The sequence below is a fragment of the Oncorhynchus clarkii genome, chromosome 18 (assembly GCF_045791955.1).
Source record: "Oncorhynchus clarkii lewisi isolate Uvic-CL-2024 chromosome 18, UVic_Ocla_1.0, whole genome shotgun sequence".
Taxonomy (NCBI): domain Eukaryota; kingdom Metazoa; phylum Chordata; class Actinopteri; order Salmoniformes; family Salmonidae; genus Oncorhynchus; species Oncorhynchus clarkii.
Window position 1 is genome coordinate 22,713,985 of NC_092164.1, and position 24,029 is coordinate 22,738,013.

At 43.3% G+C, this 24,029-nt stretch overlaps 1 protein-coding gene across 2 annotated transcripts; it reads right to left on the reverse strand.

Annotated features, from left to right (window-relative positions):
- Positions 1-700: 700 nt before the first annotated feature.
- LOC139373214 (sterol 26-hydroxylase, mitochondrial-like) lies at positions 701-23,696 on the reverse strand. Of its 2 annotated transcripts, XM_071113434.1 has the most exons (9): positions 23,430-23,696; positions 19,238-19,428; positions 9,421-9,620; positions 9,006-9,203; positions 8,507-8,670; positions 5,633-5,799; positions 2,312-2,393; positions 1,936-2,142; positions 701-1,535 (listed from the first exon to the last, which is right to left on the reverse strand). In XM_071113434.1, the coding sequence occupies exons 1-9, from the start codon at positions 23,694-23,696 to the stop codon at positions 1,419-1,421; spliced, it is 1,593 nt and encodes a 530-aa protein (XP_070969535.1). In that variant the 3' UTR covers positions 701-1,418. The 2 variants fall into 2 exon arrangements, with proteins under 2 accessions (XP_070969535.1, XP_070969536.1); XM_071113435.1 differs by lacking the exon at positions 19,238-19,428 and having other exon boundaries at positions 23,430-23,657.
- Between the last annotated feature and the right edge of the window lie 333 nt (positions 23,697-24,029).

The following is a 24,029-nucleotide window of genomic DNA, read 5'->3' on the forward strand; positions in this document are numbered from 1 at the left end:
ACAGAGGAGACATATCGCATCAATAGGCTCATGCCGGGGCATACCATTCTGGGGCATACCATTCTAGGGAAAAGTGCAGGGCTGGATGGATGAGGATAAGAAGGAGGAAGCGCTCGAGGACAAAATATGGAGGACAGTGGGCCCGACCCATGTGAGATGTTCTAAATACACTTTTTTTGTTGAACTATTCTAAACATCAACTAAATACATCCAGTGTTCGGAGTTGCCTTTACGTAGCTGTGGCTGTGGTCCATATAGGCTACTTAATAAATATGTCTAGGTTGGCTATGGGCCTATAATATAGCCCACATGTGAGATGTAAAATGTAGGCCTATTCATCCATAAAACTGCCGACAGTATTGGTGCCTATGTGGCCTGTACTGTAAAAAAAAATATGCTTCAACAAGTTACAAGTAAATGAGTTATGTTCTAAATAAATAAAATAAAAAACTACATTTGTTGAAACCAAATATATGATTCAACGCCAACTGTTATTAACAAACCTATATTTCAAGTTGCAACCTACTGTATTTAACACAACTTACTTTTCCCCTTTAGTTAAACCTAATAAATAACATCAATACAAACTAATATTTAACGTAAATAAAAACCCATCTTTTAATCTGTGTATGGACCACAGAGTTTCCAGCACTTGTTAAATGCTAATATAGGACATAGGAAAACAATGTGGGCACATAAGTTCACATTTCATAGAGACTTTTAATGCAGTAAAAGGTTGATGGCCAATACCCTAGACAAATATTCAAAGTGTATTAGCATCTAATGATATTATAATGCCCTTCACACACACACAGTGATACATTTCTCCTCAACACCAATGTGCATTTATTAAGGGGCAGTAAGTATTGGTGTCGTAGTAAAGGTCAACAGAACAAAGGTCCCACCTCTTTTTTAAAAACTTTTTTTTAGTTAAGAACAAATTCTTATTTTCAATGACGGCCTAGGAACAGTGGGTTAACTGCCTGTTCAGGGGCAGAATAACAGATTTGTACCTTGTCAGTTCAGGGATATTTGCAACCTTCCGGTTACTAGTCCCAACGCACTAACCACTAGGCCCCACCTCTGATATACCTGATATGAATCAGATTTGATTTGAGGGCATAGCCACAGGAAATAGGGGTGCTGAGGGTGCTACTGCACCCCCTGAAAAATCAGCATTAAAAAAATCTATATACATTTAGAAAATATTTTTCCACAAAAGTATAATACTTTAATAGTCCTGTATTAGCAGACCGATATAGCCATCACGAGCAAACTTTATTTTTCAGCATCGCCCCCCAACCAAACTACTTCCTGCGGCTATGTTTAAGGGGATCTAGGGGACTGGAGGTTACCACATCACAGCACAACACCAGGCCCTCCTGTCAATCCCTTTCTATAACTCCCTGGCACCCTCCTCAGGCTCGGGGTAGGAAGCGCAGGTTGATGGGTTTGGACGGGATAAGCAGTGTTCTAGTCTTGGGCTCTGTGGTCGGGGCCCCGTCCTCTGGCTGGATCTCATAATGCTGCATCAGCTGTAGCGGGGCGACAAGAGTTCAAGGTCAAGGGTTTAGTGTTAATGGGCCACCTGGTTGTCTGACGTCTCTCTAGCCAGAGAATCAGTTTACAACCATAAAATTAAGTATTTTATAATATCCCATGCCAAATTTTGCCAACTGGGGTAGTAAAAGCAGAATATTGCGCAGCTCATAAAAATGGGGTTCGTCACCCCTGTAGTAAGTGTTGCACACTTAAGTTCCCACACTCTCTCCGATTGCTTCTGGGGACTTAACATTAGCCAATCACCACAGACGATGGACAAAATCATCCAACAACAATCACCTTCAACCGTCTGGTAACATCATTTTGGCACTGATGGCTTTTTATTACTCAATACTTCCTTGAAAATCTCAATGAAATACTTCTCTTATTCACCCTGGAGAGGGCAAAGTACATCTCTAGCTCTGCCACTCTCTTGCCCACACAGGCTCTCACGCCCACCCCGAAGGGTATAGAGCTGTAGGGGTGGTGTTGGTACGACTCTGGGTCCCCTCGCAGCCAACGCTCAGGCCTGAAACACTCTGCATCCACAAACTCCCGCTCGTCATGACTGGCAGCATAGTGACACAGATGGAACTGGGTCTGGGAGAGGGGAATAGGAAGAAGTAGATGTATAGGAAGTAAAGAGAGTGACAGAATTTCATGGAAATTACATCACATCCTTCGGGGGATAAAAAAATAATAATCTTAAGTATTGACAAAGGTGAAAGAGAGGGGTGTTTATCTTTCTCTCATCATCGCCTGCCCCTACCTTCTTTGGGAACCAGTAGTTGTCCACAACAACGTCATTGTCTACGGTTAGACGGCCATTCCCTGGAACTACAGGGTACATCCTGCAGAGAGAACAGCTTCAGCAACATGGTAGCCTCTGTAGGACTGCCTTAAATAAACCTTTGTGTGGCGAGGAATGTTCAGTAAGGTACTAAGGTACTTAGCATTGGTATTTAGTAAAGTTTTAATACACCTGAACACCAGAGAGAGTTGGCAATGGCAGGTTGTGATTCTGACCTAGATGCTGTTATTGAGCATTTGAATCATTAGAAAATCAAGGACACACGGGAGAAATGGCTATGACCATATAGGAAGAGGTGGAGGGGGCCAATTTCTTTCTATAAGCCTGTCATTCAGGATTTCCATACTAGCTGGTGTCAGAGGCCACCCAAATCATCAACTGTTCTCTCTGCTACCGCACAGCAAACGGTACCGGAGCACTAAGTCTGGGAGCAAAAGGCTCCTGAACAGCTTCTAATTAATAGTTAACCATATACAGTTGAAGTCGTAAGTTTACATACACCTTAGCCAAATACATTTAAACTCAGTTTTTCACAATTCCTGACATTTAATCAGAGTAAAAATTCTGTGTCTTAGGTCAGTTAGGATCACCACTTTATTTTAAGAATGTGAAATGTCAGAACAATAGTTATTACAGCTTTTATTTCTTTCATCACATTCCCAGTGGGTCAGAAGTTTACATACACTCAATTAGTATTTGGTAGCATTGCCTTTAAATTGTTTAACTTGGGTCAAATGTTTCAGGTAGCCTTCCACAAGCTTCCCACAATAAGTTGGGTGAATTTTGGCCCATTCCTCCTGACAGAGCTGGTGTAACTGAGTCAGGTTTGTAGGCCTCCTTGCTCGCACACGCTTTTTCAGTTCTGCCCACACATTTTCTATAGGATTGTGGTCAGGGCTTTGTGATGGTCACTCCAATACCTTGACTTTGTTGTCCTTAAGCCATTTTGCCACAACTTTGGAAGTATGCTTGGGGTCATTGTCCATTTGGAAGACCCATTTGCGACCAAGCTTTAACTTCCTGACTGATGTCTTGAGATGTTGCTTCAATATATCCACATAATTTTCCTCCCTCATGATGCCATCTATTTTGTGAAGCACCCCCACAACATGATGCCAACCCCGAGCTTCACGAGTGGGATGGTGTTCTTCGGCTTGCAAGCATCCCCCTTTTTCCTCCAAACATAACGATGGTCAATATGGCCAAACAGTTCTATTTTTGTTTTATCAGACCAGAAGACATTTCTCCAAAAAGTACGATCTTTGTCCCCATGTGCAGTTGCAAACCGTAGTCTTGCTTTTTTATGGAGGTTTTGGAGTAGTGGCTTCTTCCTTGCTGAGTGGCCTTTCAGGTTATGTCGATATAGGACTAATTTTACTGTGGATAAAGATACTTTTGTACCTGTTTTTTCCAGCATCTTCACAAGGTCCTTTGCTGTTGTTCTGGGATTGATTTGCACTTTTCGCACCAAAGTACGTTCATCTCTAGAAGACAGAACGTGTCTCCTTCCTGAGCGGTATGACGTCTGCGTGGTCCCATGCTGTTTATACTTGCGTACTATGTTTGTACAGATGAATGTGGTACCTTCAGGTGTTTTGGTTCATCCTTGGGAGCAATTTCCAGACTAGATTTTCCATGATGTCAAGCGAAAAGGCACCGAGTTTGAAGGTAGGCCCTGAAATACATCCACAGGTACACCTCCAATTGACTCAAATGATGTCAATTAGCCTATCAGAAGCTTCTAAAGCCATGACATCATTTTCTGGAATTCTCCAAGCTGTTTAAAGGCACAGTCAACTTAGTGTATGTAAACTTCTGACCCACTGGAATTGTGATACAGTGAATGATAAGTTAAATAATCTGTCTGTAAACAATTGTTGGAAAAATGACTTGTGTCATTCACAAAGTAGATGTCCAAACTGACTTGCCAAAACGATAGTTTGTTAACAAGAAATGTGTGGAGTTTTAATGAATCCAACAGATTTGTATGTAAACTTCCGACTTCAACTGTAGGTACCTGAACTATCTGCATTGACCCTTTTTACACTCTTTTTGACGCATACTTACACTAACACATACACACACTTGTTATGGGATTTTTATGAATAATGACTAAAGGATGTATACATTTAACGTAGAACTATAACTAAACAGAACACTACTGTCACTGTAATGAATGTATGAATCTTATTATAATCATAACACTGAATATAATGTGTGTGGTTTTAGTTCTGAATTAGAACAAAGACTTTCTGTTCCTTGTTAGAAACTAATGGAGCTATCGTCAGACCGGCTGGAATACTGTGTTCCTTACAGGACATTCTGTCCCCACCCAGGGAGGGGAGAGCCCTTGGGCTTGTATTATTGTTTAACAGGTGGCAGACAATGTGAGACGGCTTGTGAACTATATTGGTTAATGAACACGAGAACTAAATTCTCTTGACACACTCAACCACAGGTAACACAGGCACACATTTGCCACACACACACATCCACACTCATCACATACGCTGCTGCTTCTGTCTATCCTATCCTGTTGCCTAGTCACTTTACCCCTACCGATATATGCATATCTACCTCAATTACCTCATACCCCTGCACATCGACTTAGTATTGATACATCGTGTATATAGCCAAGTAAACATGACTTATTGTGTATTTATTCCTTGTGTTAATGTCTTTTATTTATTATTATTATTAAAAATATATATATTGTATTCTGCATTGTTGGGAAGGACCCGTAAGCATTTCACTGTTAGTTTACACCTGTTCTTTACAACATTTGAACACACCGTTCAGGTTATATAAGGACACTGCCGCCCCCCCTTATATACACTGTCCAAAAAGCATGTCCCATACCTTGACCCTCTGCACTCACTTATCAGTCATTATCATCATCGGTATAATTAGGGAAAGGGAAATGCAAGCACACGCATGCACACAATCTCTCTTTGACCAGGCATGCTCAAAACAAGAGGCCAGTTGCAGGTCGCTGTTCTTGGTGCGCTCGCGTGTGTGTGTGTGTTTACCTCAGAACCTGGATGTGTGTGCGTGTACATGCACCCGTGCCTACGTGCGTGTGTGTGTTCACCTCAGAACCTGGATGTGTGTTACGTGTACATGCACCCGTGCCTACGTGCGTGTGTGTGTTCACCTCAGAACCTGGATGTGTGTACGTGTACATGCACCCGTGCCTACGTGCGTGTGTGTGTTCACCTCAGAACCTGGATGTGTGTTACGTGTACATGCACCCGTGCCTACGTGCGTGTGTGTGTTCACCTCAGAGTCTCCTTGATGACAGCCTTCAGGTAGGGCATCCTGCTCAGGTCCTCTGATCTGGGCTGCTGTCTTCCCGGACACACAGACATGATCTCAAGGTACAGCCTGTCCTGAGACGCGGCGTCGCGAGCCAACTGGTACAATGCCCACGACAAGGTGTTGGACGTCTGAGGCGAAAGGAGAAGGACGATAGAAAGAAAGAGGGGTTTACTTAGGGTGAAGTGATATGATATATACGGAACAAAAATATAAAAAAACACAACATGTAAAGGGTTGGTCCCATGTTTCATGACCTGAAATAAAAGATCCCAGAAATTGTCCACTCACAAAAAGCTTATTTCTCTCAAATGTTGTGCACAATTGTTAGTGAGCATTTCTCATTTGCCGAGATAATCCATACACCTGACAAGGGTGGCACATCAAGAAGCCGATTAAAGGCCTCCCGGGTGGCGCAGTGGTCTAAGGAACTGCATCGCAGTGCTAGCTGTGCCACCAGAGACTCTGGGTTCTTTTCTAAAATGTGCAGTTTTGTCACACTGCCACAGATGTCTCAATTTTTGAAGGAGCGTGCAATTGGTATGCTGATTGCAGGAATGTCCACCAGAGCTGTAGCCAGAGAATCGAATGTTCATTACTCTACCATAAGCCACCTCCAATGTTGTTTTAGAGAATTTGGCAGTATGTCCAACCGGCCTCCAAACCGCAGACCACGTGTATGGCATCGTGTGGGCGAGCGGTTTGATGATGTCGACATTGTAAACAGAATGCCCCATGGTGGCGGTGGGGTTATGGTATAGGCAGGCATAAGCTACGGACAATGAACACAATTGCATTTTAGCAATGGCAATTTGAAATCCCAGAGATACCGTGATGAGATCCTGAGGTCCATTGTCGTGCCATTCATCCGCTGCCATCACCTCATGTTTCAGCATGATAATGCACGTCCCCATATCGCAAGGATCTGTACACAATTCCCGGGAGCTGACAATGTCCCAGTTCTTCCATGGCCTGCATACTCACCAGACATGTTACCCATTGAGCATGTTTGGAATAATCTTGTTCGACGTGTACGACAGCGTGTTCCAGTTCCGCCCATATCCAGCAAATTTGCAGCCATTGAAGAGGAGTAAGATACCACAACCAACAGCCTGATCGACTCGATGTGAAAGAGATGTCGCGCTGCATGAGGCAAATGGTGGTCACACCAGATACTGACTGGTTTTCTGATACATGCCCCAGCTTTTCTCTCATTTTATTATTATTTTTACCCCAATTAGTAGTTGCAGTCTTGTCCCATCGCTGCAACTCCCATACGGACTCGGGTGAGGTGAAGGTCAAGAGCCACGCGTCCTCCGAAACACGACCCTGCCAAGCCGCACTGCTTCTTGACACACTGCTCGCTTAACCCGGAAACCAGCTGCACCAATGTGTCGGAGGAAACACCGTACAACTGGCGACCGTGTCAAGGTACATGCGCCCTCCCCTAACCCGGATGACGCTGGGACAATTATGCGTCGCCTCATGGGTCTCCCAGTCGCGGCCAGCTGCGACACAGTCCGGGATCGAACCTGGATCTGTAGTGACGCCTCAAGCACTGCAGTGCCTTAGACCGCTGTGCCACTCGGCAGGCCCTACTTTTTCTTTTAAGGTATCTGTGACCAACAGATGCATATCTGTGTTCCCAGTCATGTGAAATCCATAGGTTAGGGCCTAATTAATACATTTCAATTGACTCATTTCCTTAAATGAACTGTAACTTAGTAAAATCTTTGAAATTGTTGCGTTTAGATTTTTGTTCAGTATACTTTATTGTCCCTGCGGGGAAATTTGACTTGGACAATTAAAATGCTGATGTTTAAAAAAAAAAAAAAAAAATTCAGTTGAGGGAGTGGTGGAGGCTGTATCAGAGACAAGTTATCAAGTGATCATCAACATTTATTGATATCAATTCATCATTAAAGCAGCTGAGGAAATGACTTTGGAACATTAGATCCTTTCAAGTGACATCTAGTCATTGAATAAAAGTGAAAACACTGATTTCCAGTGAGCAAAACACATTTTTATCTTGATGACGTTACATAAAAGGTGGAATAAATAGAGCTCGAGGCTTGGCGTTTTACTCCGCAACAGATCCCAGATAGCAGCAAGTGGCTCTTGACAAAGACAAGCCCAGACTGCACCAGGGAATGCAGTCAGGCAGGTCCTGCTGTGTTTGTATGGTTACTGTGTGTATGTCTGTGGTTACATGCGTTTGTGTACGACTACATATTGTACCCACTAAAAAAAAAATAATAATTACACTGCAAATATATATGTCAACAAACTAAAGGAAATGGTCTCAGTATTTATGGCCTGGGCAGAATCATGTAATCTTTTTTTTTTCCTGTGGTGGGCTGGGCACACTGCGCCCAGCCCGCCACAGGAGTCGCTGGTGCGCAATGAGACAAGAACACCCCTACCGACCAAGCCCTCCCCTAACCCGGGCAACGCTAGGCCAATTGTGCGTCGCCCCACGGACCTCCCGGTCGCGGCCGGTTACGACAGAGCCTGGGCGCGAACCCAGGGACTCTGATGGCACAGCTGGCGCTGCAGTACAGCGCCCTTAACCACTGCGCCAACCGGGAGGCCTGAATCATGTAATCTTAAAGCCAAAATACACCTCCACCCATTCCCTAGGATGTGTCCAGTAGTCACAAAACAGAAGAAAACACTGAAATATAGAGGAAATAATAGCATTTTGCCAATGAGAAATTCACATGTTCATTTTCTGTTTCAAAAGGTTTGTTTACGGTGTACCCTACTGAACGTGACCCTGCTGTTGTGTATGGCACCACCCTCCTCTCTGTATGACCTCCCATGACCCTCTCCTCTCACCGTGTCCACTCCGCCCAGCAACAGCTCTGTGATGCTGATGTACACCTCTCCCAGGGTCAGTTTATCACAGGACAGCAGGTAGGTGAGGTACATCCCGTCCAACTTCTTCCCAGCAAGCACCTGGGCATCCATCTGCGCCAACTTATGGTCAATCAGACCCTGAGCTGAGGGTTTATGTAGAAATACATTCAACACACACGTTCATGCAGGGGACGCACACAAACACACACAAAATGAGTCTCAATAGTGAACATAGCTCAACAGTTAGTCTCCCTAGGCAGACAGGTTGCCTCCCACATTAACAAAGTTCCCACATAGGTCTGCGATTTCCGACACTTCTCAACGGTGCTTAGCGGCTGACGTGCAATTGACAGGGCAATAGAAACAACCATATGCTTGCATTGTGGAGGTCGAACCTACCATGTCTACTTTCCACCTACACATTTAAGTCCGCTTGTCGCTCAATAGAAGGAGCCCCTGACATTATTTGCAAACATACCTACATTCACCAGGTCGTCCCAGGCTTGGACAAATCGCTTCCAGAAGGGCAGGACGTTGCGTGTCCAGAGCGGGAGGAAGAGGACGGTCTCAGACAGGGTTAGCATGTCGTTGGCTGCAGCGATGAACTTCAGCGTGTCCTTAGGGATCTCCTCCTGCAGACAACCCATCCGCGTCTCAAACAGGATGGAAGAGATCCCTGCAGGGATGGACAGAACACAGTGAACAATGAGGACTACACAGAGCTGGTGGGATTCTAGGTATCCGAGATGCCATCTCCTGCCGATGTGCCCCTGAGCAAGGCACCTAAGCTGCTCTATGGGCACTGTGGCAGACCCTGGCTTCCAACCCCACTGGGTGTGTGTGTGTTTCTGAAGGGGCATACAAAAATTCTGAATGAACCAATGGTATCACACCTTCAAAGCCAAACTTGTAGAGCTCTGCGGTGAGGTCTGGTACGGTGGTGTGGTCCTGACTGCGGAGGCGGAGCCTCTCAATACGCTGTAGCAGGTCCCCTACCACCTGGTGGATGACAGGCGCGTACGCAGACACCTCCGCTAGCTTCAGCATCTTTGGATTCAGGACACTACGGATACGGTACCACTGTAGGCCTTTACTGTAGGAGAGGAGAGGAGACAGACAGTGAATCTACAGTAGATATTCAGAATAAAGGGGTGGAGGTATATCTACAGGTCACGGCCAAAATAAAGAGAAAACTTCAGTAACGAGGGATACAAAGTATATTGAAAGCAGCTGCTTTCACACAGGTGTGGTTCCTGAGTTAATTAAGCAGGGGAACATCCCACCAAGCTTCGGGTCATGTCTAAAAATGCCCAGTTGCCTATTATTTTGGCTACCGTGGCTAGAAGAAGAGATCTCAGTGACTTTTGAAATTGAAATTCTCAATTGAGCGAAGGGGGTTTAAAGTGTGTATGTCAGTCACTAGATCTCAACCCAAATGAACACTTATGGAAGATTATAGAGCGGTGTCTGAGACAGCTCTTTCCACCACCATCAACAAAACGATTACATTCTCATGGAATAATGGTGTCAGATCCTTCCAATAGAGTTCCCAGACACTTGTAGAATCTATGCGAAGGCGCATTCAAGCTTTTCTGGCGACTAGCGGCGGCCCAATGCCCCATGTAAGACGCTATGTTGGCGTTTCCTTTATTTTGGCAGTTACCTGTAGGTTAGATGGATAATGTTGAGTTGGAGGAACTACTGAAACAAGTTTACCTGTAGGACCATGGTTTCCTCAAACCAGACCAACATTGCTTTTACCCAAGGCAATGATTTATTACCAATAACAGTCATAGTGTATCTTTGAAGCATAGGGTGTAAGCAATGTTCCCTCTATGCTACGCACCTCCTCCAGGACTGGCGAGCTGAAGAAATGCCATGCAGAGACCTAACTTTCTTGAGTTCGCCGCATTAGTTTGCACTATATAGATTAACGTTTTTTTTCTTCTGTGATCGTATCAAAATTATGAACTGGGTGGTTCGAGCCCTGAATGCTGATTTTTCTGACAGGCTGTATCTAGCCACTCCATGTTGTGTCGTGCATAAGATCATCCCTTAGCTGTGGTATATTGGCCATATACCACAACCCCGAGGTGCCTTATTGCTCAAATATACAGTGCCTTGCAAAAGTATTCACCCCCTTGGCGTTTTTCCTATTTTCTTTGGTGCACCAATTACCTTCAGAAGACACATAATTAATTAAGTAAAGTCCACCTGTGTACAATCTAAGTGTCACATGATCTCAGTATGTATACACACACACACACACACGTGTTCTGAAAGGCCCCAGCAACACCACAAAGCAAGGGGCACCACCAAGCAAGCGACACCATGAAGACCAAGGAGCTCTCCAAACAGGTCAGGGACAAAGTTGTGGAGAAGTACAGATCAGGGTTGGGTTCTAAAAAAATATCAGAAACTTTGAACATCCCACGGAGAACCATTTAAATCCATTATTTAAACAATGGAAATAATATGGCACCACGACAAACCTGCCAAGAGAGGGCCGCCCACCAAAACTCACGGACCAGGCAAGGAGGGCATTAATCAGAGAGGCAACAAAGAGACTAAGGATAACCACAAAGGAGCTGCAAAGCTCCACAGCAGAGATTGGAGTATCTGTCCGTAGGACCACTTTAAGCCATACACTCCACAGAGCTGGGCTTTACGGAAGAGTGGCCGGAAAAAAAGCCGAAAGAAGAAAATAAGCAAACATGTTTGATGTTTGCCAAAAGGGATGTGGGAGACTCCCCAAATATATGGAAGAAGTACCTTGTCAGATGAGACAAAAATTTAGCTTTTGGGCCATCAAGGAAAACGCTATGTCTGGCACAAACCCAACACCTCTCATCACCCCGAGAATACTATCCCCCCCCGGAGAACACCAGTAAAGCATAGTGGTGGCAGCATCATGCTGTGGGGATGTTTTTCATCGGCAGGGACTGGGAAACTGGTCAGAATTGAAGGAATGATGGATGGCGTTAATACAGAGAAATTCTTCAGGGAAACCTGTTTGTCTTTTGAAACGAGATTTGAGACTGGGACAGAGGTTCACCTTCCAGCAGCACAATGACACTAAGCATACTGCAAAAGCAACACTTGAGTGGTTTAAGGGGAAACATTTAAACGTCTTGGAATGGCCTAGTCAAAGTCCAGATCTCAATCCAATTGAGAATCTGTGGTATGACTTAAAGATTGCTGTACACCAGCAGGAACCTATCCAACTTGAAGGAGCTGGAGCAGTTTTGCCTTGAAGAATAGGCAAAAATCCCAGTGGCTAGATGTACCAAGCTTATAGAGACATATCCCAAGAGACTTGCAACTGTAATTGCTGCAAAAGGTGGCTCTACAAAGTATTGACTTGGGGGGGGGGGTGAATAGTTATGCATGCTCAAGTTCTGTTTCTTTTGTCTTATTTCTTGTTTGTTTCACAAAATATATTTTGCATCTTCAAAGTGGTGGTTGTGTAAATCAAATGATACAACCCCCCCCCAAAAAATATATATTTTAATTCCAGGTTGTAAGGCAACAAAATAGGACAAATGCCAAGGGGGGTGAGTACTCTCTTTGAAAAGCTAATCAGGTAAAAAGCTTACATCTTAATTAAAGGGGCAGTGTTGTATTTTGAGACATGCTTGAATGTCCTACCTTGTCTAATTCTCTGTATGGCAGTAATAATACATTTTATTTTGTAAAGTGGTTTCTTGCATCATACAATACAATTTACAGTCAACTATTTGGCCCATGGTGTTACAGACCAAGTAAAACATTATTAATACAAGCGTTTCATAATGTAAAAACGCTATTAAAAATCTAATGCAATATAGGCCTGCATTGAACACCACATATAAGCTACTGTCATGACGTTGCCCTCTTTGAGTACAGCGAGCACCATCCCCCACTCTCTGCTTATACAACCAGACTGCTGTGGTCAGAGGTCGTAAATTCCTGAGAAGACCACATGGACACACAGTATTAGAGAGATGGTAAACTTTCACAGAGGACAAAGGAAATCCTTCCACCTCACAGAACTTGAGGTACGAAGAAATTTCATGTTCCAGAGAAAGTGTAAAAGATCGGTGAAGAATCCAGCTACAAACTGGTGCGTTTGTCACAACTTGGGAAGCTCAAGAGAGACCATAACGCTGTTTATATAATAGCCTCAGATATGGGGTTTACATCTAATTGTTGTATAAGATGAATGAGTGAGGATGATACTGTTTGTATAATGGTGTAATATGATTGTGGACTGTTTAATGAAGACAAATACAATTCCCTTTTGATTTGAACTAAATCAGAGGACCGCCCCTGAGCCCAGTTAGGGTCAGACATCCTGGGACAGCCCTCTTCTGCCATTCTGAATAAAACCCAACTTTGAGAAATTATCATCCATTCTAAAACGAATGGCACTTTGAACTATCCCCTCTAACCAAGAGAGAGGGAGAGAGACGGACAATTCTACAAAAGAAAGACTTTTCACCAGCAATCAAGACGACACAGTGAGCGTAAATATATATATATTGATTGCAATTGTTACCGAATGAGTGAGCGTTCATGTGTAAGTGATTAGCATTTTAATGGTTATAATTAACTCTGTAGTGACTTCTTAGTCGACCCCCCCATTTCCCCTTTGTCTAACAAGCCGCCATGCCGGTTCATTTCTGTGAATTACTTAGTTAGTAATAAATCAATGATTTAAGACAATTATAGTGAAGACTGGGTTCGTGCAGATAACCAACGTTTGGAATGAGACTAACGTGAGTTAAAATAAACAATTCATTAATTTGAAGACTAATTGATCAGATAAAATATCTGAAAAGTTATTTTAGGAAATGATAACTTTGTAATCTGAATATTTTTCCTTGGTGCCCCGATTTCATAGTTAATTATAGTTACGTGATTAATCAGTTGATCGCATAGTAACTAATTACAGAGAATCTTTGATAAAAAACTATCAGTCTTCAGTTAATGAAGTCTGGTGCCCCCTGTGAGGACTTTAAAACTAGGATGCACGTTTGGGTCATTTTGATAATATACATTTATGACGCCCCGTTGTGAGGAATAGAATATAATTAGACTTTGATAGAATTAGACTTCGCTGTGGAATTCTATATATCAATTGTGCAAACAGACTGCTTTGTATACATTCAAATTGGTTGTGTGTGTGTGTTCCCATTTGAAGAGGCTCCAGAGCGTCTCCAGTAGTGGTTTTTAGCATCAGAGCAATGAGTGATAAATTCCAGATTTAGTCCGTTAGGCCAAACGGTACTAGAGTCAGAAAGGTTAGAAATTAGAAGATATTCGTTCGGTGACCGAGCCCAAGTATTTAGTTGCCTACACCAGTGTGGACAGACTACAGGCATATCATATTATGTACCGTGTCGCTCCGGTCAACATAACGCTAGCAAAGTATGCCGAAAGGTTTAACGTGAGACATCACTAGTAAACCCACCCTTTACATGGTGAAAGGGACCCTATTTTGTGCTTAGAACATGATATACAGTGCCTTGCGAAAGTATTCGGCCCCCTTGAACTTTGCGACCTTTTGCCACATTTCAGGCTTCAAACATAAAGATATAAAACTGTATTTTTTTGTGAAGAATCAACAACAAGTGGGACACAATCATGAAGTGGAACGACATTTATTGGATATTTCAAACTTTTTTAACAAATCAAAAACTGAAGAATTGGGCGTGCAAAATTATTCAGCCCCTTTACTTTCAGTGCAGCAAACTCTCTCCAGAAGTTCAGTGAGGGTCTCTGAATGATCCAATGTTGACCTAAATGACTAATGATGATAAATACAATCCACCTGTGTGTAATCAAGTCTCCGTATAAATGCACCTGCACTGTGATAGTCTCAGAGGTCCGTTAAAAGCGCAGAGAGCATCATGAAGAACAAGGAACACACCAGGCAGGTCCGAGATACTGTTGTGAAGAAGTTTAAAGCCGGATTTGGATACAAAAAGATTTCCCAAGTTTTAAACATCCCAAGGAGCACTGTGCAAGCGATAATATTGAAATGGAAGGAGTATCAGACCACTGCAAATCTACCAAGACCTGGCCGTCCCTCTAAACTTTCAGCTCATACAAGGAGAAGACTGATCAGAGATGCAGCCAAGAGGCCCATGATCACTCTGGATGAACTGCAGAGATCTACAGCTGAGGTGGGAGACTCTGTCCATAGGACAAAAATCAGTCGTATGTTGCACAAATCTGGCCTTTATGGAAGAAAGCCATTTCTTAAAGATATCCATAAAAAGTGTTGTTTAAAGTTTGCCACAAGCCACCTGGGAGACACACCAAACATGTGGAAGAAGGTGCTCTGGTCAGATGAAACCAAAATTGAACTTTTTGTAAACAATGCAAGACGTTATGTTTGGCGTAAAAGCAACACAGCTCATCACCCTGAACACACCATCCCCACTGTCAAACATGGTGGTGGCAGCATCATGGTTTGGGCCTGCTTTTCTTCAGCAGGGACAGGGAAGATGGTTAAAATTGATGGGAAGATGGATGGAGCCAAATACAGGACCATTCTGGAAGAAAACCTGATGGAGTCTGCAAAAGACCTGAGACTGGGACGGAGATTTGTCTTCCAACAAGACAATGATCCAAAACATAAAGCAAAATCTACAATGGAATGGTTCAATAATAAACATATCCAGGTGTTAGAATGGCCAAGTCAAAGTCCAGACCTGAATCCAATCGAGAATCTGTGGAAAGAACTGAAAACTGCTGTTCACAAATGCTCTCCATCCAACCTCACTGAGCTCGAGCTGTTTTGCAAGGAGGAATGGGAAAACATTTCAGTCTCTCGATGTGCAAAACTGATAGAGACATACCCCAAGCGACTTACAGCTGTAATCGCAGCAAAAGGTGGCGCTACAAAGTATTAACTTAAGGGGGCTGAATAATTTTGCACGCCCAATTTTTCAGTTTTTGATTTGTTAAAAAAGTTTGAAATATCCAATAAATGTCGTTCCACTTCATGATTGTGTCCCACTTGTTGTTGATTCTTCACAAAAAAATACAGTTTTATATCTTTATGTTTGAAGCCTGAAATGTGGCAAAAGGTCGCAAAGTTCAAGGGGGCCGAATACTTTCGCAAGGCACTGTAGCTGGCACGAGAGGCTAAGCTGAGGGAACATTTTTCACTTCCTGTGTTCCGTTTAAATTCCTCCGCCTTGCTCGATGGAAGCCCCGCCCTTTGTACTTCCGTTTGATTTCAGCATTCAGCATCACTGGTGGTGAAGAATCACAAGTACATCTCTTTAAAAAATAAAAGGATTAGAAATCTAAACGTGGATCACGTTAAAATAATCCAGCAATCTCAATTGCTTGGGTATTATCGTCTCATTCAATTTATTTATTTAAATTGTCGGACATACCTTTCTAGGTTCTTCCAATTAAATGAGACACCTTAAACTGAGCAATAGTAACCTAGATGAACCAATTTACCAGGTGAATTTAAAGTTTAATTCCCAGATAGCCTATACAGGTTTGATTATTCATTATCATTGATTAATTCAATTTACTTTTGCAAATTCATTCACATCCAACTTCCACAGTACTGTCCAGTACTGATGGTTCATTAACGTCTATAAATAGATTAAAATTGTCTTTGCAGCTCCCAATATATTCCAAAACCAAACTTTGGAAAATTAGGAAAAACATTTTTTCCGTTCAAAATGTTCTAATATTTGCAAGCTATCAGAGGGGGTAGTCCCCACTCGCTATCAGAGGGGGTAGTCCCCACTCGCTATCAGAGGGGGTAGTCCCCACTCGCTATCAGAGGGGGTAGTCCCCACTCGCTATCAGAGGGGGTAGTCCCCACTCGCCCACTAATTAGCAAACCTCCACTCGCAAATGGATTGATCTCTGACCTCAGCAGCGATACCAACCCTAATTATGCCATTAGTGGAAAAGCAGACAACAACGCTTTCCAAAATCAACCATCGGGCGCAGGCCTTGTAAAGGTTCTCTCCAGTCTAGCCCTGATGTCTTACCACCCAAGACCTGAAAATGACCTGACTACGTCAGACTCATTCTGAACGGGTTGTAATCTGCCAGGATACTTGCTTTTCTTCCCTTGACATGTGCGCTTGTGTAAGCATGAACTCACATGCACAACGGAACATCCAATTAGGATTTATGCTAGAAGGGTCCAAGCAAAATACCAGCCTTAGTAAATAAAGTTGAACATTTACTTCTAGGCCTTTGACTCTACAGCACTCACCAGTTTCTTCCCAGAAGTCCATAGGTCATCCCTGTAGACTGCCCAAAACTACTGCCTTACAGTTGTAAACTTATCATATAATTATCAACTTAGGATCATGCCTAAGCAACACACCAAGTAGGAAAACCCTAGATATGGCATTAGAGACAATGCCATGATAGTCATTTTGCCAGAACATTGGACGTATACAGAATACAGTCCAATTAGATGGTTTTTTTTTGTGTGAGAACTATATTTCGTATATCTTTTGTTTATGCTTTCATTCCTTTTCAGTTCAGTTCCTTTGACACTTCGGAAGTGATAGAGCCATAAACAAAGTCCCCATACAACCATCACTTAGTGCCGCAACGCCGCTCATTGGGGAATTAATGTAATTATATATATTTCATGAGTGTGTGTGCGTTGTTAACATCTGCCTAAGTTACTGCCCAGATCTTCCAGTCTGGACGACGACCAGACGACGAGTCCGGAAAGGCGACCCCAAATCCGGACACCCACGGCCCATCCTTGTGGCGGCATGCCCCGCCGTCAGAGAGCCTACCAAGGTAAACCACCAGATGGGGGGGGGGGACCGCAACGGCAATCACCAACCAGGACATCCCCTGGCCCTCCCTGGGGTACTTTGCAGGTTCCAGGGAACCTACCAAGGTACATCACTAGAAGGGACCGCAACGGCGATCACAAAACCGGACATCAACTGCCATCCTTGTGGTGGACTGCTCTGCTTTCAGAGAAGCCTACCAAGTTCAACCACCAAAGGGGACTGCAACGATGATCTACAAACAGGACATCACGTATTCATAATTATATGTTGATTTGTAACTTGCAGGACAAACAAGAACCAAACCACCAGGGGGGGTATGTCATGACGTTGCCCTCTGAGTACAGCGAGCACCATCCCCCGCTCTCTGCTTATACAACCAGACTGCTGTGGTCAGAGGTCGTAAATTCCCGAGAAGACCTCATGGACACACAGTATTAGAGAGAGGGTAAACTTTCACAGAGGACAAAGGAAATCCTTCCACCTCACAGAACTTGAGGTACGAACAAATTTCATGTTCCAGAGAAAGTGTAAAAGATGGTTGAAGAATCCAGCGTTTGTCACAACTTGGGAAGCTCAAGAGAGACGGTGTGGCCACATTACCATAACGCTGTTTATATAATAGCCTCAGATATGGGGTTTACATCTAATTGTTGTATAAGATGAATGAGTGAGGATGATACTGTTTGTATAATGATGTAATATGATTGTGGACTGTTTAATGAAGACAAATACAATTCCCTTTTGATTTTAACTAAATCAGAGGACCGCCCCTGAGCCCAGTTAGGGTCAGACATCCTGGGACAGCCCTCTTCTGCCATTCTGAATAAAACCCAACTTTGAGAAATTATCATTAGACCATGTTTTTCTCCATTAGGAGGGGGACAAAGGTTGTAGACCGAGCTTACCTCAATTACGAGATGGCTAAAGGTTGTAGAATCTTTTAACCATCCCACGTGGTTAAACTCTTAAGACTATCGATACCGACAGAATAAGAACAAGTCTTTGATATTGATTACTAGTCTGCAGCTAGGAATTTGGTATCATTGAACGTGAAGAACGACAACCGCCGAAACATCCATTCTAAAACGAATGTCACTTTGAACTATCCCCTCTAACCAAGACAGAGAGAGAGAGGGAGAGAGACGAACAATTCTACAAAAGAAAGACTTTTCACCAGCGATCAAGACGACACACTGAGCGTAAATATATATATATATATATATTGATTGCAATTGTTCCCGAATGAGTGAGCGTTCATGTGTAAAGGATTAGCATTTTAATGGTTATAATTAACTCTGTAGTGACTTCTTAGTCGACCCCCCCATTTCCCCTTTGTCTAACAAGCCGCCATGCCGGTTCATTTCTATGAATTACTTAGTTAGTAATAAATCAATGATTTAAGACAATTGATGTATGGATGACTCATAGGAAATGATAACTTTGTAATCTGAATATTTTTCCTTGGTGCCCAGATTTCATAGTTAAATAATTACGTGATTATTCAGTTGATCGCGTAGTAACTAATTTCAGAGAATCTTTGATAAAAACTATCAGTCTTCAGTTAATGATAGTAAAGACATGACACTACTGTAAGCTATATCACAGAAATCAAAAGCTATTTCCACGTGAAAATGTTATGGGATTTGTTCCATTGGTTTTATTGGTACAGTAGACCTACATTACGCTCAAATAGCCACAATAGCCTATTGGCTACTGTCTAAAACTGTAATGGTACAGCCGCAGGGTTTACTGTAAACGTGCGGCGGAAGTTGCACAAAATTCTCACATGAAAGTTTCCGCTCACAAGAACTAAAATGTCCTCAGTGCCCCAACATTTTTTGAGGGAACAGTGGGTGTAAGTATTATCCATTCCCTTTCCTACACCCAATCTAGGAATTGTCCTTGATGTGGTTCATTGGCCACTCACTCCACATGGAGTCCATAGGCCTGTCCCCTCATATCGCGGTACTCCTTCCAGTGTGGCAGCTCTGTCCGGACTGGGTAGCGGCCCTCCTGACGGATCACCTGGGATATAAGCTCTGGAGACGCCACGTTCACCACATCAAACGGGCCGAACCGCGAGCGCCAGATGGGCCCGTACAATTTCTTGTGTTCAACCTGGGTTAGGGGAAAAGAGAAGATCTTTGATTCTGGAAATGTACACCAACTTGACCCGACTGTGGGACGCATTGGAGTCAATATGGGCCAGCATCCTCGTAGAATGCTTTTGACACCTTATAGTCTATTCCCGAACAAATTGAGGCTGTTTTGAGAGAAGAAGGTGGTGGACTCAATTTTAGGAAGGTCCTTCTAATGTTTTGTTCAGTGTATATAAACTACTTATTAACCTAATTAGTCAAATCAACCATGAAGCCAGGTGCATAACTTGGAGGGGGGGGGGGGGTCATGATCTCACATATCAGATGGATGTGAAATGATTTAACCACCATATATACTGGCTTTCACAGCACTACTCAATTCCAAATGTTATGATTGGATCGCCCTGCTGCCAATTATGCTTTCGGTTTGGTCCGGCCCATGGTTTGTGAAGGGGTAAAAAAAAGTTGTACAAGGCTTGAAAACCCTTCATTCTGTGAGCTAACGTTTAACAAATAAATAAGTACAGTTATATTTAACATGGTAAATTCATAAGTGCAAATTAGAATTATAGAAAAGGATATTTTTCAAATAGAGAAGGTTTCTTATGCGAAGTGACAGCTCACATGTGAGCCCTATTTCTCAAAATGACTGATAATTTGTAACGGTTATATTAGACTCAACTATGTAAGTTCAAGACAGCATTATGCCCTTTTGAAAGAACTGGTTTCTAGTAGGCTACACAGTTAGAGAAGGGTTGTTTCTCTGAACCTCAGGCAGCAGGCTCAAGCCTGTCAGAGGCAGTCTTGCCTGACTTTAGAAACTAATTTGAAGGCCAGCATTGTGGGGGGGGGGGGGGGGAGCACTGATGTTTATACAACCCAATAATCACCCTGAGAATACTTCCAGAACCACCTTGATCTTTTATTTCAATTAAGAATATCTACAAAATAAAATTGTCCTACCCTAGTCTTTATTGATATAGATACAGTACATGTGACATAGCACAGCAGTAAACTGGTCTATTTCATCCTTATTATTTTCTTCTTCTTGATTTCAATAGGTAAGGGAAACCAGGTACTGGTGTTTGTGCTTTTTCTTGATGAGTATAGGGTATTCTTATACCATAGTTTTGTGTAACAATAGTATACATTCATTCAATTGGTAGAGGTGAGACTGAAAAAGAGAGCACCGGTTGAGAGTGCTGCAGTTATCAATTGTGATCATGGTCACAGCTCTATTGCAAATGTATCATTCTAAACATTTTCATTGTGGACTTTTCCCTCAAATTAGATGTTGGCCTATCAGGGGGCAAAAGGCTACCTGCATGTAGCTCAGCAAACCATGTCAAAATTGAATTGCAATTATAAACCCAGATTTTAGTCAGTAGCCTATGCCTATTGAAATAAGTAAATCTCGCAAATAGGCCATTTATAACAGTTTTTAGTCTTTACATCTGCCACAAAATAACGTCAGACCATGTACCACGGGAATGACCCAAAAATATACACTGCTCTAAAAAATAAAGGGAACACTAAAATAACACATCCTAGATCTGAATGAATGAAATATTCTTATTAAATACTTTTTTCTTTACATAGTTGAATGTGTTGACAACAAAATCACACAAAAATTATCAATGGAAATCAAATTTATCAACCCATGGAGGTCTGGATTTGGAGTCACACTCAAAATTAAAGTGGAAAACCACACTACAGGCTGATCCAACTTTGATGTAATGTCCTTAAAACAAGAGGCTCAGTAGTGTGTGTGGCCTCCACTTGCCTGTATGACCTCCCAAAAACGCCTGGGCATGCTCCTGATGAGGTGGTTGATGGTCTCCTGAGGGATCTCCTCCCAGACCTGGACTAAAGCATCCGCCAACTCCTGGACAGTCTGTGGTGCAACGTGGCGTTGGTGGATGGAGCGAGACATGATATCCCAGATGTGCTCAATTGGATTCAGGTCTGGGGAACGGGCGGTCCATAGCATCAATGCCTTCCTCTTGCAGGAACTGCTGACACACGCCAGCCACATGAGGTCTAGCATTGTCTTGCATTTGGAGGAACCGAGGGCCAATCGCACCAGCATATGGTCTCACAAGGGGTCTGAGGATCTCATCTCGGTACCTAATGGCAGTCAGGCTACCTCTGGTGAGCACATGGGGGGCTGTGCGGCCCCCCAAAGAAATGCCACCCCACACCATGACTGACCCACCGCCAAACCGGTCATGCTGGAGGATGTTGCAGGCAGCAGAACGTTCTCCACGGCGTCTCCAGACTCTGTCACGTCTGTCACGTGCTCAGTGTGAACCTGCTTTCATCTGTGAAGAGCACAGGGCGCCAGTGGCGAATTTGCCAATCGTGGTGTTCTCTGGCAAATGCCAAATGTCCTGCACGGTGTTGGGCTGTAAGCACAACCCCCACCTGTGGACATCGGGCCCTCATACCACCCTCATGGAGTCTGTTTATGACCGTTTGAGCAGACACATGCACATTTGTGGCCTGCTGGAGGTCATTTTGCAGGGCTCTGGCAGTGCTCCTCCTTGCACAAAGGCGGAGGTAGCGGTCCTGCTGCTGGGTTGTTGCCCTCCTACGGCCTCCTCCATGTCTCCTGATGTACTGGCCTGTCTCCTGGTAGCGCCTCCATGCTCTGGACACTACGCTGACAGACACAGCAAAGCTTCTTGCCACAGCTCGCATTGATGTGCCATCCTGGATGAGCTGCACTACCTGAGCCACTTGTGTGGGTTGTAGACTCCGTCTCATGCTACCACTAGAGTGAAAGCACCGCCAGCATTCAAAAGTTACCAAAACATCAGCCAGGAAGCATAGGAACTGAGAAGTGGTCTATGGTACCACCTGCAGAACCACTCCTGTCTTGCTAAATGCCTATAATTTCCACCTGTTGTCTATTCCATTTGCACAACAGCATGTGAAATTTATTGTCAATCAGTGTTGCTTCCTAAGTGGACAGTTTGATTTCACAGAAGTGTGATTGACTTGGAGTTACATTGTGTTGTTTAAGTGTTCCCTTTATTTTTTTGAGCAGTGTATAATTCATTATAAGTGTTCTAATTACGTTGGTAACCAGTTTATAATTGCAATAAGGTACCTCTGGGTTTTGTGGTATATACACCACACCTCAGGCTTTGTGTGAGGTTCTGTGTTATACACTATAGCCCTTACCATATCATATGTGATGGAATATTATTTGCTGTTGGCTTGTGTGGGTATGTATATGTGTTATGCAACATAGCTGACTTGAGACATTGTTAACAGTTTAAGGGCCATGGGCTTTTCTCATGATGGAAAAATACAGAATAACATGAAGACAGGAACTGTGCAATGAGTTGGAGGGGCACATTCAGAACTTAGTGTTGCGAGAACCAACGGTCTTTTGTTAGATAACAGGAGCCAGGTGCCTGCTGGAGCGCCCGGGGGCTGGGACCAGCTCTGCGCCAACAATCAACGATAGGCTGGGTGAGTCTAAACCACGCCCAGTCTCTACTCTGACAGGCCTGCTCGGAAGCAGGAACTACTTCTGTCAAGAGTATATTATAATATCTTTGTCAGGAACAAGTCAGTTCTCTATTTGCCATGCGAGGTGAGAAAGAGAGCCCATATATACGAAAATTGCATTTACCACTTATTACTTAACTAATAAAAAATACATAGCATAAAATCGGTGACTCAGTGTCATACTTAACCTGATACCAGATTCGATCAGCGCAACCCTTTACATTTGTTTAATCATAGCTGTCATCAAAACAAGTTACATCGACATTCATTGATGGGAAATGATCTGGATAGTTTAATAAGTGACTTAACTTTTCTCTTGCGAAATATTCTTAAAATTCACATTCATTATAATTGTGATGGTAAATCGAATTTAGCTTCTTAGTCTACATCGTTAAAAATGACGTCGATATTCCTTAATTCGCTCGATAACGTGCACTCACTACACGTAGGCAGTTAGCCATACAGAAGGAATTAAGCGAGGCACTGTGGGATTCATTTTACCTGCATCGCATGGCTCTTATCTGCATATCCCTTCACGAACAGCCAATACACCGTCGTGGCCAAACTAGGTCCACGTAGATCGTCTATTGTTTTGTACTTCCCCGGAGTTGTTTCTATCGTTGTCAGCCAATTTTGTCCTACGTGTCTGCTGGCTCCGGATTTGAACCTCCGACCACCAGACACAAAGCCGCCCAGCGCCACTGACAGTGTCTGGCGGTGGTGAACTGTGAGTTGGAGCGTCCTGGTCACCGCAGAAAGGCTACACATGTTGAGTGGAGCGCGTAAAGGCGCAATCTGCCACCTGTGGCTTTTTAGTACAGTTTGCCCTGTGGCATATTAGGACTCGCCCATAAATTTCACATTTCAACATCACATGCACAAACATAGTGAAATGCCTTTATTGCAAGCTCTAACGACAACAATGCAGTTATCAAGAACTATGTAATACTAAAAATAAGGTAGAATCAAAACACGAGATATTAAAAGAACACGATAAAACAAGCATACTACAATATATGCAGGTTCAGTTCCAGTACCATATTTACTAATGTGTAGGGATATTGGCCCTATAGAGCTAGATATATATAGGGGTAAGGTGAC